The following is a 13,262-nucleotide window of genomic DNA, read 5'->3' on the forward strand; positions in this document are numbered from 1 at the left end:
CAAAACAAAACTGTTTTTATGACTATTTTTTTTGGGTGGGAGGGCCTCATGTTATTTTACGTGGCGCGCAGGACGGAGATGGCGCTGTCCCGCCGGTCCTGCCACAGCGCCAGCAGGAAGGCCAGGGCGGCGCGGCGGAGCAGCGGCGGGCACCAGTATTTGCCCTGCTGCTTGGAATCAATCAGGTCCAACACCACGCGCAGGCAACTCCACTCGCCCAGCAGGAACTCCTGCACAAAAAAACAGCAACAACTGTCAGCGTTACGTACCCACCTCGACGAGGTAAACGTACGATGCGACTGCGACGACGAACCCTGGAGCCCTCGCCGCCGTCTTTGACCTCCAGGTTGAGGAAGAGCTCGATGAGGCCCGGCTGCGTTTCCACGGCGACCGTCAGGAAGTCCAGGATCATCACCTTGGTCTTCATCTCCACCGTCTTGCTCTGCAGTCGCGTGAGGAAGGCGTCGCGGATGGCGGCCGCGTCGCTGCCCAGGCAGGCGTACACCGACATGGGGACCACCTGAAGCATTCCAGTGAAATTTTACTGTGATCACAAGTCACGAGTCCGAAAGCATATTGCATCAAAGCAAAGAGTGCATCGGCAGGATACACTGTGGTAGTTTATATGAACTATAACTGTCAATTATAAATTATTATTTATTTATTTTTAATCAGATTAACCATGATTAATCACTTAATTAAAAAGGTTTGGTTGATCTCGTATGCTCTGCTGCCACCTGCTGGCTGTTTTTTCAAAATCATAATCGAGAAAAAAAAAAGAATAATTGTAAATACACGTTAAATTAAAAATATTCTGAATTGTCTTAAAGTACAATAAGTCAGGTCTTTCATAAATGTAAAAAAAATACTTATTTTTAGATTATGTAAACAATACATTTAAAGAAAACCGTAAGATACAAAAAAATCATAATTGGCCTTTAAATTTTTGTTTTCTTACGAATTTATGGGAAAAAAATATATTAAAATCGATTCATGGTTTTATGAATCAACAGGCTCGAAAAGGAAAATTGATTCAATATTGATTATTTGATTTCTTACAGCCAACCCTAAACTCAAGTTCAGGATATAAGTGCATCGAGGGAGTCACAAAATAAATAATGGGAAAAAAAATAGACACACAAGACGCCGATAGCTTACGGTGGCGAGACGTATGAGCAGCTTGATGGCGAGCCTGGGCAGCTCCGGGTCGTGCTTGTGGTAGATGTACTTGGCGAGCACCGCCACCAGGTTGCTGCCGTGGCCGCCGCCGCGCTGCGTCAGGGCCTGCTCCAGAGGCGACGCCGCGTCCGACGGCGGCTTGAGGGAGATGGTGGTTTTGGTGACCTTGAAGGCCAGCTTGACGGTCTGGATCAGGACCTGACTCGGACCCTCGAAGCCGCAGCTGAGCCAAGGCGACGGGAAGACTGTGAGTTGCTGTCAAACTGACTGTTTGAGGAGACAAAAGCGGTGCGGACGAGGGGGAGGTCGTCGCCAACCTGTTGGGCTGAGCGGCCACAATCATGTCGATCTTGTCCACGCCCACTCCCATGATGTTGACCACGGCCTGCCCGGCCTCCGTGTTGGCCAGGCTGTAGCTGCATAGCGACTGCAAGGTGGGCATGCTCCAGAAAAACAAACAAAAAAAAAAACAAAAAAAAAATCACCTTATAGTCCTTTTTTTCCCTACATGGATGCAGCAGCCAATCATATTGCAGAAGGGTGTGTCCTGCTGAGAACGCGGGATTCATAATCATTTACCAGATGTTTGCACATTTTGGTTCAGAATAAAGATATTCTGCTTTCATGGAGGACAAACAAAATTTGGTGGAGACTTTTGAGCGGCTGAAATTTTTTATTTACAAAATAGGCTTACAGGCTTAAGGCTTATTTTAAACAAAATAGTCTGGGATGAATCTAAAAATAATTATTGCATTTGATAATCAATTACTTGTTGATTAATGATTGCACCTCTAATACATTACATTGTGCAGAACAACATCGTACACATTATTTGAAAACTGGATGACTACCAGATATTTTGAATGGTATTTTTCCACTGGATTTGCGTTTTCGTGAATGACTTACATTTTATATTTATATTGTTTGCATCCAGCTAAAAAAAAAAAAAAAAAAAAAAAAAAAAGTGCCCTTATTTCATGTACCTGTAGGAAAACTGTATTTAGATATACGTAGACTGATATCAGAAATAAAAATTGCCTATATCGGGATATAGCACAAGTCTCAATGAATTGGTTTGTAAACAAAACAAAGTCTGTAAAAAAAAAAAAAACTCACAACAAGCTCATGACTTCACGTCATACCTGCCCTGGTCCTCCCCTTGCGGACTCAAGTTGAGGATGACGTGGATGAGCTCCAAAATGAGACAACCTGCAGCAGCACAGAGTTGAAACGAGTCGACTTTCCACAAAGAAAAGGGAAGAAAAGGCGGCGAAACGCGGCAGCTCACCGATCCGCTCGCGCACGCCGTACGCGTTGTAGCGCCACTTGTGGTAGGTGGGCAGCATCTCCTTCAGCACCAGCAGCACGCAGGGGATGAGTCCTTTGTTCTGGGTGCTGCCGAGCTGACCCTGAAGGCAAAACACGACACGAGTCTCGACACGAGATTTTGTGGGCGCGTCGCAACAAACCAGGAGCGCCGCTCACCTTGATCAGAATGGTGAGCAACTTGAGGAAGGCCGTGGTCACGGCGTACTCCCCTCTGGGCTGCTCGATCCGGACCAGCAGGTTGCCGTAGTTACCCGCTGTCATGCCCTCCGCACTGGAGGAGGGCGGGTGAAACGACAACACATTTCGAGAGCGGCGCTACTTGGTGCTCGTGTGTCGAATAGGGAGACGTTCCGGCACCTGAGACATTGGTCCATGCTGTTGACAGGGTCGGAGGAGAACGGGAGGAAACCCGTGCGCTGCAGGCCGGACCACACCTGAAAAGACGGAGAAGTGAGTGCGTGCGTGCGCGAGGGGGGGGGGGCAGGCGGTAGGTAACTTGGCACCTTGCCGGGCATCCTGGCGGCCAGCACCGACAGGCAGTTGACACACGAGGCGATCACGTCCACCGGAGGGTTGATAATTGATGTTAACCTGACAGGTGAAGAGGCACATTATAATGGTCGCTACTTTCAAAAGATATTTCTCACAAACGATAGACGGACCTTGGAAAAAAATATGGAGCATTTCTACAACTAGTGCATTTATCTGAGCGGTTTTCCTATCTACAAATGCATTTTTTTTTTTTTTAATCTATATTAAGTTATAAAAACACATTTTCGAAAACAAAATAAAAAAAGCTATTTCTGGACTTTTTCCACAATAAAATTAATTGTAACATTATGTCTTTATGTAGTTTTAAAATTATAACTTTATTCCAAAAATATGACAATTCTTTGTTCAAATGTTGACATTTGTGGTCATATTATCTCTCGATGGTAACATGGCATTTTTTATGGTAATGTGAACAATGAAGCAAAATGTTCTGTAAAATTAACAAAAAATAATAATTCTCATAGTATTTTTTTGGTGAAAAATTACAACTTTTTGTAGTCATATTACTTTAAACTTTTTCCTGAATAAAATATTTTTCTCAGTTTATTCTTATATACACACATTTTATATTTTTTCTGTTAATTATGTAATAAAAAAAAAAAACATGATTTCATTAATCATGTTAAATTACATGTTTTCTCAACATAAATCATGAGTATGATTTCATCTTGTTTTGTTCCACATAATTGTTATCGTCAAATTACAAATTTAAATTTCCTAAAATTATGATTTCAACCAGAATAAAATGGAAATTTTCTTAATATGATCATTCCCAAAATATTTGCCATTTCTTATGTAATTTTGTTTTATTATTATTATTCATGCCATTGATTTTCAAGAGATACTTGACTCATTGAGCCATTTTCAACAGTAAAAAGTTAATATTTTGTCTAGATTTAATGTGGCAACTTCATTATTTTTCATGTACAATTAATACCTTTTTAAAAACACTTTTTTTTTCTACTTGCTGTCAACTGATGATGACATCACCTGTGCTGAGGAAGTAGATAACGGCCAATCAAGACTCAGTTTAAACAGGTGAGCCATGATTGGCCATTGCCTACTTCCTCAGCACAGGTGATGTCATCATCAGTCGACAGCAAGTAGAAAAATTATTTTTTAAAAGGTATTAATTGTACATGAAAAATAATGAAGTTATCAAATTCATTCTGGACAAAATATTAACTTTTCACTGCTGAAAATTGTCTCCCTTTACGAAATTGATGTCAAGGGAAATTGGAAATTAATACAAAAAATTAAAAGGACTTTTACTTTGTAATCTTATGTGATGACATTGTCTAATTGAGGGCCACTATTTAACGGATAAAAATTGAAGAAATTTTTTTAAAAAAAAGTTTGTGTGTGTGTGTGCATGTTTGACCTCTGCAGCAGCATGTAGATGCGCGAGGTGAGCGGCAGCAGACAGTCCAACAGGGTCCAGTCGGTGCTGATGATCTTGTGCACCAGTTCCAAGATGGGCTTGGCGCGGACGCAGTGCGCTATTACGTCTGCGCATCATTGGTGGCAAGCGTGAGCGGGGGGGGGGGGCGACAAAAACGCCGGCAGACCGAAGAGTTGCGGCGTACGTACCGGTGGTGGAGACCACATGGAGCAGCATCTCCACCTCGCACGTGAAGAGCGCCCAGGAGCTGTACGAGTAGTCCCAGCGCACCACGTAGCCCTGCTGGCCGCCAATCAGCACCTGGCCCAGAACGCCTTGCGGCATCCACAGGTTGGTTTGGCCCGTACCTGAACGCGAAGACCAAAATTGCCTTTTCTTAGATGAACAAATGAATCCGCATCGCAGAGTGGAAATTCAAATGAACGAACCGAGCGGGTAGAGGAGTTTTGGCGTTTGTCTCTTCCACAGTGTCTCGTCCTCCCTGGCGATGATGTCATTGGGCTTATCTTTGTATGCTTGCGTGTAGAAGGACATCTTATCCAAGAAGTTGTACACCTGTCACACGGGGACAACTTTTTGGCGCATGCTTCAAGTATTCAACTCAACAATGTTGCAGAACTATTCCAAAATGGATTCAATAAATCTGCTCCTGAAAATCGACATTTAAAGGGATATTTGACTCATTAAGCAATTTTCAGCAGTAAAACGTGAATATTTTGTCTATAATTAATGTGGTAACTTCATTACTTATCATGTACAATTAGTACTTCTAAAAAGTATTTTTTCTACTTGCTGTCGACTGATGATGACATCACCTGTGCTGAAGGAAGATGACCAATCATGGCTCAGTTTGCTGACCAAACCCAGAAAACAGGTGAGCCATGATTGGCCGTTACCTACTTCCTCGACACAGGTGATGTCATCATCAGTCGACAGCAAGTAGAAAAAAATTGTGTTTTTAAAGGTATTAATTGTACATGAAAAATAATGAAGTTATCAAATTCATTCTGGACAAAATATTAACTTTTCACTGCTGAAAAATAGTTCAATGAGTCAAGTATCCTTTTAATTTCACAAATTAACAAACTAAAAAAAATATGTATGTACTGTTTTTGAAAAATGTATTAAAAACAAATAATGCAAATATTGTAAGTGTAATAGTAATCCCCCTCAGCTTTTACAGCATTTTGTTACATGAGCCATATTCGAAGAGGAGTTAAAAATGTAATTAAAATTGTACACATAATGGTCCGTAATTGCAAATTGAAAAAAAAATAAAAATCTATTTTTCTGACACTTTTACAAGTCAATAAAAACAAACATGCCAATAACCCATATACATTCACTGCCTTTACTTTTTCTACATTTAGCACAAATGTATTCCAAAATAAAGTTGTTAAAATTTCACAGTGTCACTTGATAGTAAAATAATTATAATTTTTAGATTATTTTTTTTTGTACAAATTAAAATAAAAAAATAGCATGTGCATAGTCCACAATTTGTTATATTAAACCTGTATTCCAAAATGAATCACATTTTTTACCTTACCACAGCAAGGTACTTTTTAATCTTAAAAATTAAAAATCAAATATGTGTGCACACTGCACATAATGGCTATATTCCAAAAATGTTCTCATTTCTCTTTTCTGTAAAACTCTCCAAATTCAAACACCCGTTAATGACAAAATGCTAGCGTGAGCATTTTTTTTTTTCACCTTCTTGGCAGCGGACTTGTTGGACAGGAGCGCGGTGAGGAGCTGCAAAAGCGGCGCCATCTCGTGAGGGAACATCCCGACGGCGCTGTCAAGCACCATTCCCAAACCCATGTTGGGATTCTGGAACGGGTATTCCCACAAAAAATAGGCAAAAACTGAGCAACTATGGCGCCAAAGACCTTTTGTAAGTCACGCACCGTTTCCCAGAAGACTTCAGCCAGGCTGGGCTCGGAGAACACCTCGCAGACGGCGTCGATCAAGTGGGGGCTCTGCGACCCGCCACTGCCAGTCTGTCAAAAAAGTAAGAGCCAAATAAATTTGATACAACTTTTCAGAGAAGACTTACAAAGTGCTTCACATAGTTTGATCCTAAAACAATTTTGAGAAAAGTTGTCTGGGGGTCACAATTGCATAAAATATAAGCCAGTTAAAGCTGCACTTTGTAACCAAGTGTCCAAAAATATCTTTACAATAACCTTTTTATTTGACCAAAATTGACTGTTTAAATGTTGACACTTGTTTACATTCAGTTATTAATGGTTCTCTTGGTCTTGTTTGAATTTAATGATGCTACAAAAAAACAAAACAAAAAAATCAGGATGTTACTTTCCATTCTGTTATGTGTAGCATGCACTTCACTTCACAAATATGGCACTTTACTGTACTTTAATTTATTTAGTTCAATCTCCAGTGTAATAACCTTATTTAATGATTGTATTTTTATTATTATTATTAATTCAATCTCTGGTGTAATAACCTTATTTATTGATTGAATTCTTATTTTTCATTTAATTATTATTTCAATCTCTGGTGTAATAACCTAATTTATTGACTGATTGAATTATTTTTGTTATTTTAGCAACGTGTGAATCGGGCAGGCGTACCTGCAGGCTTTCTCCTTCGAACGACGTGACGACGAGCGACAGGAGGCCGTAGACGCACAGCTTGGCTGTGCTTGCTGTGCACTGCGACGGAAATTCACAAATTTAAAATGTCATCCGCGACAGCCGGGACCCAATCTGACGCGGCAATTTTACGTTGCTGCCGTGAATTCCCAGGCCTTTCAGCAGGGCGGCCAGGTACTTGAAGACCCCCAGCTGCAAGGTGGTCCTGCCGAGCCTCCGGACCACGGGGCTGGACTCGTCGGGTCTGAGCGTGTGCCGCAGCACCACCCAGGCCAGCAGCACCGGCCCGTGGTGGGGGACGTCCCCAAAGGTCAACAGAAGCTGGTCCATCTCCTGAGAGGGAGGGAAGACCACACGGCAGCGACAGACGATGAGCGCCGTCCGATACATCGAGTTGTGGCGCTATTTTTGGTGGCCGTGGTCCAACCTTGACAATGTCGGGAACGTTGGACAAATGGTGCTGCTCCGTGCAGTCCTCCAGTGCACACTTGTGGAGGAAGTCCACATCCATGCCCTCCACCAGGATGAGAGCGCTCAAGTAGCTGCATCGGACCAGGGAGAGGAAAACAAGACGCTGATAAGCTCAATTCCCACCAAGGTTATTTTAGTCAAAATAATAACAAAAATGTTTTTTTAAGCCGTTTAATGACACCACAATTGGAGTTAACTGTAAAACTAACCACACAGCATAAAGAATTACACCCGCTGTACTTTTAAATACAAAATGTGCCTCGTTCTTAAAACGTCGCGAGCCTAGCACGAACAGGAAGTTAGCAAATGCTAAAAAGGAAGACGTGAAGTCTTGTGGGAACACATACTCACAGATGAGATAACACTACGTAAAGGCACAAAGTACTTCCCAATGTGTGAAAAACGAGTTGATTTAATAGAATTCAAGTGCAACCTTCTTCTGTACTCGCTTTAAGTGTGTACGCCATGGATGCATGGCACCACACTGCCCCCAAGAGGCCAAAACGCACAGAAACAGTCAAGTTATCTTGATTTATATTGCACGTTCAAACAGCCTTAGCTGTCAGTGTTTGTATTATAGATATTTTTAATAACTAATCGGCAGATTAATCAGTAAATCGGTATCGGCCTCAAAAAGTGCATATCGGTCGCGTCCTATTTTCTACACTAAATATTGTTTTTCTCCAAATTTAAAGTGATACTTTACTTATTTAGCCGTTTTTGGCAGTCAAACATTAAATATTTTGCCTACAATAAATTTATTTTCATTATTTTTCCATGTCCAATTAGTACCTTTAAAAACACGTTTTGCAACTTGCTGTCGACTGAAAATGACATCACGAGGGCTCAGGTAACCAATCACAGCTCGGCTTGTGAATGTCACATGACCAAACCTAGGAAACAGGTGAGCTGTGATTGGTTACCCTCAGCCCTTGTGATGTCATTTTCAGTCGACAGCAAGTTGCAAAATGTGTTTTTAAAGGTACTAATTGTACGTGAAAAATAATGAAAATAAATTAATTATAAACAAATTATTAACTTTTTGTTGCTATAATGGGCTAAATAAGTGAAGTATCCCTTTAAAAATACCTGAAATGTTAAACTTGCACATTTCTTTGTTTTAATGTCGACCAAAAATGTTGAGAAGGTTCCCAGAGTCAAGTACCATCTCTTATAAACTTAACTGAAAATTTCAATAACACATTCATTGCCAGACCAGCAAAAAATGCATCATTTGACGTCTTTTTCCGTCAATGGCAGTGAATGAGATAAATAGCTCAATGAGATTAAAATGGGTTTAGATTTACCTTATAATTGGCTGTCAGATTTTCAAAAAAGGTCGATACCAATATTTGTCAAAATGCCCAATATCTGCCAGGCCGATTGTCAGTCTCTCTCTACTTCAAGCCGCCTCTAATGGGGGAAATGCGTAATCGGCAAACGAATCGAAAAGCGTTCTGACCCGATGCGCTCGACCAGCGCGTCCATGCTCTTGTCCACCAGGTGGCGGTTGGTCTGCCGCAGACCGAAGCCCTGCTCCTTGAACATCTTGGCCAACGCCAGCAAGTCGGCCGGGCTCATCTCGAAGTAGGCGTAGTACAGGAAGATGATGTCCAGCAGCAGCGACTGCTCGCGCAGGCACTGCAGGAACCAGCGTGACGCCTGCCGCTCCGTCTTGAGGGACGAGGGGCGACAAAATGTTGTTTTTTTTAATGTTTACTTTTCACCGCCTCGACTCCATCGGGCGCGCGCGGCCGAGCATCACCATGAGGTTGCCGCGAGTTTCCCACGTGGGCGCCTCGGCCTTGAAGAGGTTTTGGAACTGAGCCAGGTAGCTGCTCATCAGCTCCTTCTCCAGCTTGTTGATGCAATTGGAATACTCGGACTTGGCGAGGAGAAGAAAAGCCGCGTTACACAACTTAAACGAGGACAAAAGTGTCACAAAGTTGGAGGGTGGGCGGGGTTTCTTCTCACCCTGTAGGGATGCTGCTCATGTTGGTAGTACGTTAGCAACAGCAGAACGCAGCGGAGAAGACACAAGCGCTCCTCGTAGTAATAGTCCGCGACCTGTGGATGGACACAAACATACACACTTGATTTAAACGCGTTTTGTTTTTTTCCCCTTTTTGAAGAACAGTTGTTTACAGACCTTGAGCAGCAACGCTTGACTTTGCCGCTCATCTTGCAGCACAACCTGCACACAAAATGACAAATTTAAAGGCGGAGTCTTCCGAAAATGCACTATAAATACTCAATGTATACCCATGAACTCCTTCTCAATCTACACCTCTGGGCTTCTGTTAATGTGTGGTGGTGATTATTTTCCCAAAAACCCCACCCCTCCCAGCCTGTATTTTGCCATTTTGTGTTGCTTTAGTCAACAGCGGGACGTTTCTGTGGACAGACAGTTGTTGACTCCTCCTCCTCCGGCCAATCACAGAGCGGGGGGGGGTTGTCCACTCACTTTCGGCTGACTTTAGCGAATTTGTCGGCTGCATGACGTCACTCCTGCGGCAACAGCATGCATGGATTTTTTTTTCCCACTCACTCAAGCATGTAAGCTTGTTTGAGTGAGTGAGTGAGTGAGTGAAAAAAATCAAATAAAAAAATCCGCGAATGCTGTCAAGTTGCTGCGGGAGTGACGTCACGCAGCCGACATATTCGCCGACAGCGAGTGACACCCCCCCGCTCTGCGATTGGATGGAGGGGTAAACAACTGTCTGTCCACAGAAATATCCCACAGAAACGCCACACATTAACTCAGTTGCTCCCAATAACGTATAAATACGGGTTTTTTTTTAATGTTCTAAGTGTCCCAAAGACGTATTTATATGTTTTTGTTTTATGCTAGAGCATACAGAAGACTTTGATGGAGCCTCTCCACTGCAAAGAACGGTTGCAGAAATGGTAGTTATTACACAAACGGCCAGCAGGTGGCAGCAAAGCAAAGGAGATCAACCAGGGCCATGTAGAAAAAAAGTTCAATTACTTACAGTTTTAAATAATTTGTGACAACTGATGAAACTTAGCTCTCTTCTAATGCTAATTGCTGCAAAACAGAAGCAAAACAGATAGAAACATACTTTTTTTTCCTGATGAAAGAAGAGACTTTAATCTTTCTTTTGGTAGGTTCCGTGCTTTTATAGCAATAGAACACAATATTCTGTGGGCCTTGCAAAATCAGTCAAAATCCAGTAAAACAGCCGGGAGCGAACGGGATTGCGAAATGTGAAAATGGCGGCGAGTGAATGTAGTTAAGAGAAGCCCAGAGGTGTAGATTGAGGAGTTCATGGGTATACATCCTGTATTAATTATGTAGTGCATTTTCCTGAGTGAAAACGGAAGACTCCGCCTTTCAGCATCACTCGAATCTTCCTGTGTCTCCGTTAAAGAGCGGCCCCGCCCACCTTTAAAGAATCTTGGGATCCTCTGTAGTCCTCCTGCAGGTAGCACTGCAAGAGTTGCACACACTGCAGCTCATCCAAGTCCTGTCATCGCCACACATCGGTCATGTTCAACCACAAAACTGAAAAAGAGCCTGCCAAGTGCTGTTTAATTAACGACATCTTACCAGGAGCTTACTGAGCCGAAGAGTAAAATCCTTTATTGACTGTGAGAGGTAATTGTCATTTTTCACTTTGCTGGCTGAAGAGGTGCTAGAGAGGTCCAATCGCAGTTAGTTCCGTTCATGTTATATATCATAATTAAAAAAAATATACTTTTAAATTAAGAAAAAAATCTACAAAGCATACCTGGATGGCTTGTAGTAGCTCAGACCTTGATGCAGTCGCTCCAAATGTGTTTCCAGCTCCAGTTCTATCTGGGCCTTGAGAGAACATCAGGTTTGTACATCTTTTTGTTTGTGCACAGCATGCATCCATTGTTTTAAGAATAGCACTGGATTTACACTGCATGGCTCAAATGACATCATTAGTTTTAATCAGGACATGCATTCATGCCAATGTAAAATGGAAAAATAAGACTAGAATTATGCTTCTCCCAAATGCTGAGGGGCTTAGACTTGCAGTGTACATTCAGCCGATCAATATGTAGAACGATAAATCATACTGGCTCTCTCAGCGCAGAATGTCCCAGCAGTATGGTCCATAACTCTCGACAGCTCCTATGGGGAGAACAGGGACAATATGACAATGAAGCCGTCCAATCCCAGTTCACACTCAGAGACTCATCTTAAGACAACAACACTGTATTGTGCTTCCTTATTTATTCCAGCTGACGTCACCACTTAGCTATTTCGTTAAAAGGTGGGACATTTGTCAAGTGTCACCAAAAAAAAAAAAAAAAAAAAAGGCCCGAGTGGGACACTACATTATTGAAACCAGTCGTTTGGAGCCGCTAACTACAAAAAAAATAGAGTTTGTTGGAGGGAAAAGCGGAAGTGGAAGCTTAATTTAGGATATGTTTGTTTTGGGTTGAAACAGTACATTGATCACTACTGTCATGGTGCAAATTGTCATTCATTAAATCGTTTGTGTACAGATATACTCGTCTCGCTGTATATTGAAGTCTTCAAGCTAGCTTAGCTTGCTAGCTGCTAACAAACAGACCACAGTGTTAATTGTGATAATTGTGTTAAATATTTTACTTTTTGTTCAAAATTACTTGAATACTTGTGCAAGAAAAAGTATGAATGATTGTTTCAGTAAAGATAATGTGGCTCATTCATCACGTCTGCCTTGAATTTACAATCAGAGGTTAATGTAATGACCCGCTATATATGAAAAAGAGAAAAACTACGCGATATAAAATGATCTGAGCAGATCCTCGTACTTTTTGTGGGTGCGAAGCAGTTGCGTCGTGGGTTCACGCTAGCCACCGTGCTCGTCTTTCACGCCTCACCGTTTTCCGCCTGGTTTAGAATCACTGAAACGTGACCTCATCTCTTATGAACAAAGCGTTGATAACTGATTTATCAACAGTTTGACCTATTTTCTAGGTCACGCAGATTGTTTTCTAATTCACTCGCATTGACGCCCTGCCCTCCACCGCAAGGGGCGCACTTAAACGTGACGTCACACTGGAAGGGTATATGCAGTTTGACACGTGGGGGGGCCAATAAAGACTCGTGGGGTTATTTCAGCAGACGTTAATGAACTGGAACCGAGTTCCACAGTCTCGCCTTGATCATTCGGTGGTGATTTTAAGGATAGTTGAAATTTGGATTTGCTGTATGCTTCCTTGCAGACGCCGCCTAGCCATGTAAACGGTTAGCTAGCACTGTTGCTAAGCTAAGTTAGCGTGGCGCTCTGAGCTGTAAAACGCTGACAAGGCAACGGGCCGAACCGGGAAACATCCTATCGAAAAACGGGCTGGTTTTCTAAGAACTGCTGACGCTTAATTTTGTTTTACAACTTTCAAAAAGCGTCTAAAACAAACGAGAAAAGTTTGCGGCTCATTGCATACCTGAAACTCATCGTCGATTCCGCCATCTTCAACTCTGCGCTATGATTGGGTGATACAATATGACGTTTGCGCTGACGCTCAACTTCCTCGTCGTCATGTTAAAATTGCTTGACCGCCATCTTGTGGACGGCAATATAATAACGTCACACCCACACTTTGCAAAACAATTACATTTTTAAAGCAATTAATTATTTTCAAATACTATTACACATACATTTAAAAAAAATCAAATTTAGCAAAAAGAGCTCGGAGCTGTAAAAAAAAAAAATGTCCTCAGGAGTTGT

General features: G+C 42.0%; 1 protein-coding gene across 2 annotated transcripts in view; it reads right to left on the minus strand.

The window, feature by feature from the left end:
- The window catches only part of nup188 (nucleoporin 188), a 100,289-nt gene extending 87,223 nt beyond the window's left edge, over positions 1-13,066 (minus strand). For both annotated transcript variants that reach the window (XM_077497117.1, XM_077497116.1), the window contains exons 1-26: positions 12,979-13,066; positions 11,623-11,677; positions 11,307-11,380; positions 11,126-11,210; positions 10,962-11,042; positions 9,704-9,748; positions 9,529-9,621; positions 9,320-9,439; positions 9,017-9,228; positions 7,511-7,625; positions 7,216-7,416; positions 7,063-7,143; positions 6,376-6,468; positions 6,179-6,298; positions 4,891-5,017; positions 4,651-4,809; positions 4,442-4,568; positions 3,012-3,099; positions 2,866-2,942; positions 2,665-2,779; positions 2,468-2,588; positions 2,322-2,388; positions 1,497-1,622; positions 1,159-1,402; positions 314-520; positions 61-230 (exon numbers count right to left, since the gene is read on the minus strand). In XM_077497117.1, the coding sequence (XP_077353243.1) occupies positions 61-230; positions 314-520; positions 1,159-1,402; positions 1,497-1,622; positions 2,322-2,388; positions 2,468-2,588; positions 2,665-2,779; positions 2,866-2,942; positions 3,012-3,099; positions 4,442-4,568; positions 4,651-4,809; positions 4,891-5,017; positions 6,179-6,298; positions 6,376-6,468; positions 7,063-7,143; positions 7,216-7,416; positions 7,511-7,625; positions 9,017-9,228; positions 9,320-9,439; positions 9,529-9,621; positions 9,704-9,748; positions 10,962-11,042; positions 11,126-11,210; positions 11,307-11,380; positions 11,623-11,677; positions 12,979-13,004 (3,029 nt within the window). In that variant the 5' untranslated portion in view covers positions 13,005-13,066. The remainder of the gene's footprint in view (positions 1-60; positions 231-313; positions 521-1,158; positions 1,403-1,496; positions 1,623-2,321; positions 2,389-2,467; positions 2,589-2,664; positions 2,780-2,865; positions 2,943-3,011; positions 3,100-4,441; positions 4,569-4,650; positions 4,810-4,890; positions 5,018-6,178; positions 6,299-6,375; positions 6,469-7,062; positions 7,144-7,215; positions 7,417-7,510; positions 7,626-9,016; positions 9,229-9,319; positions 9,440-9,528; positions 9,622-9,703; positions 9,749-10,961; positions 11,043-11,125; positions 11,211-11,306; positions 11,381-11,622; positions 11,678-12,978) is intronic.
- Positions 13,067-13,262: the final 196 nt, after the last annotated feature.

This window comes from Festucalex cinctus, chromosome 15 (genome assembly GCF_051991245.1).
Source record: "Festucalex cinctus isolate MCC-2025b chromosome 15, RoL_Fcin_1.0, whole genome shotgun sequence".
Classification (NCBI taxonomy): Eukaryota; Metazoa; Chordata; class Actinopteri; order Syngnathiformes; family Syngnathidae; genus Festucalex; species Festucalex cinctus.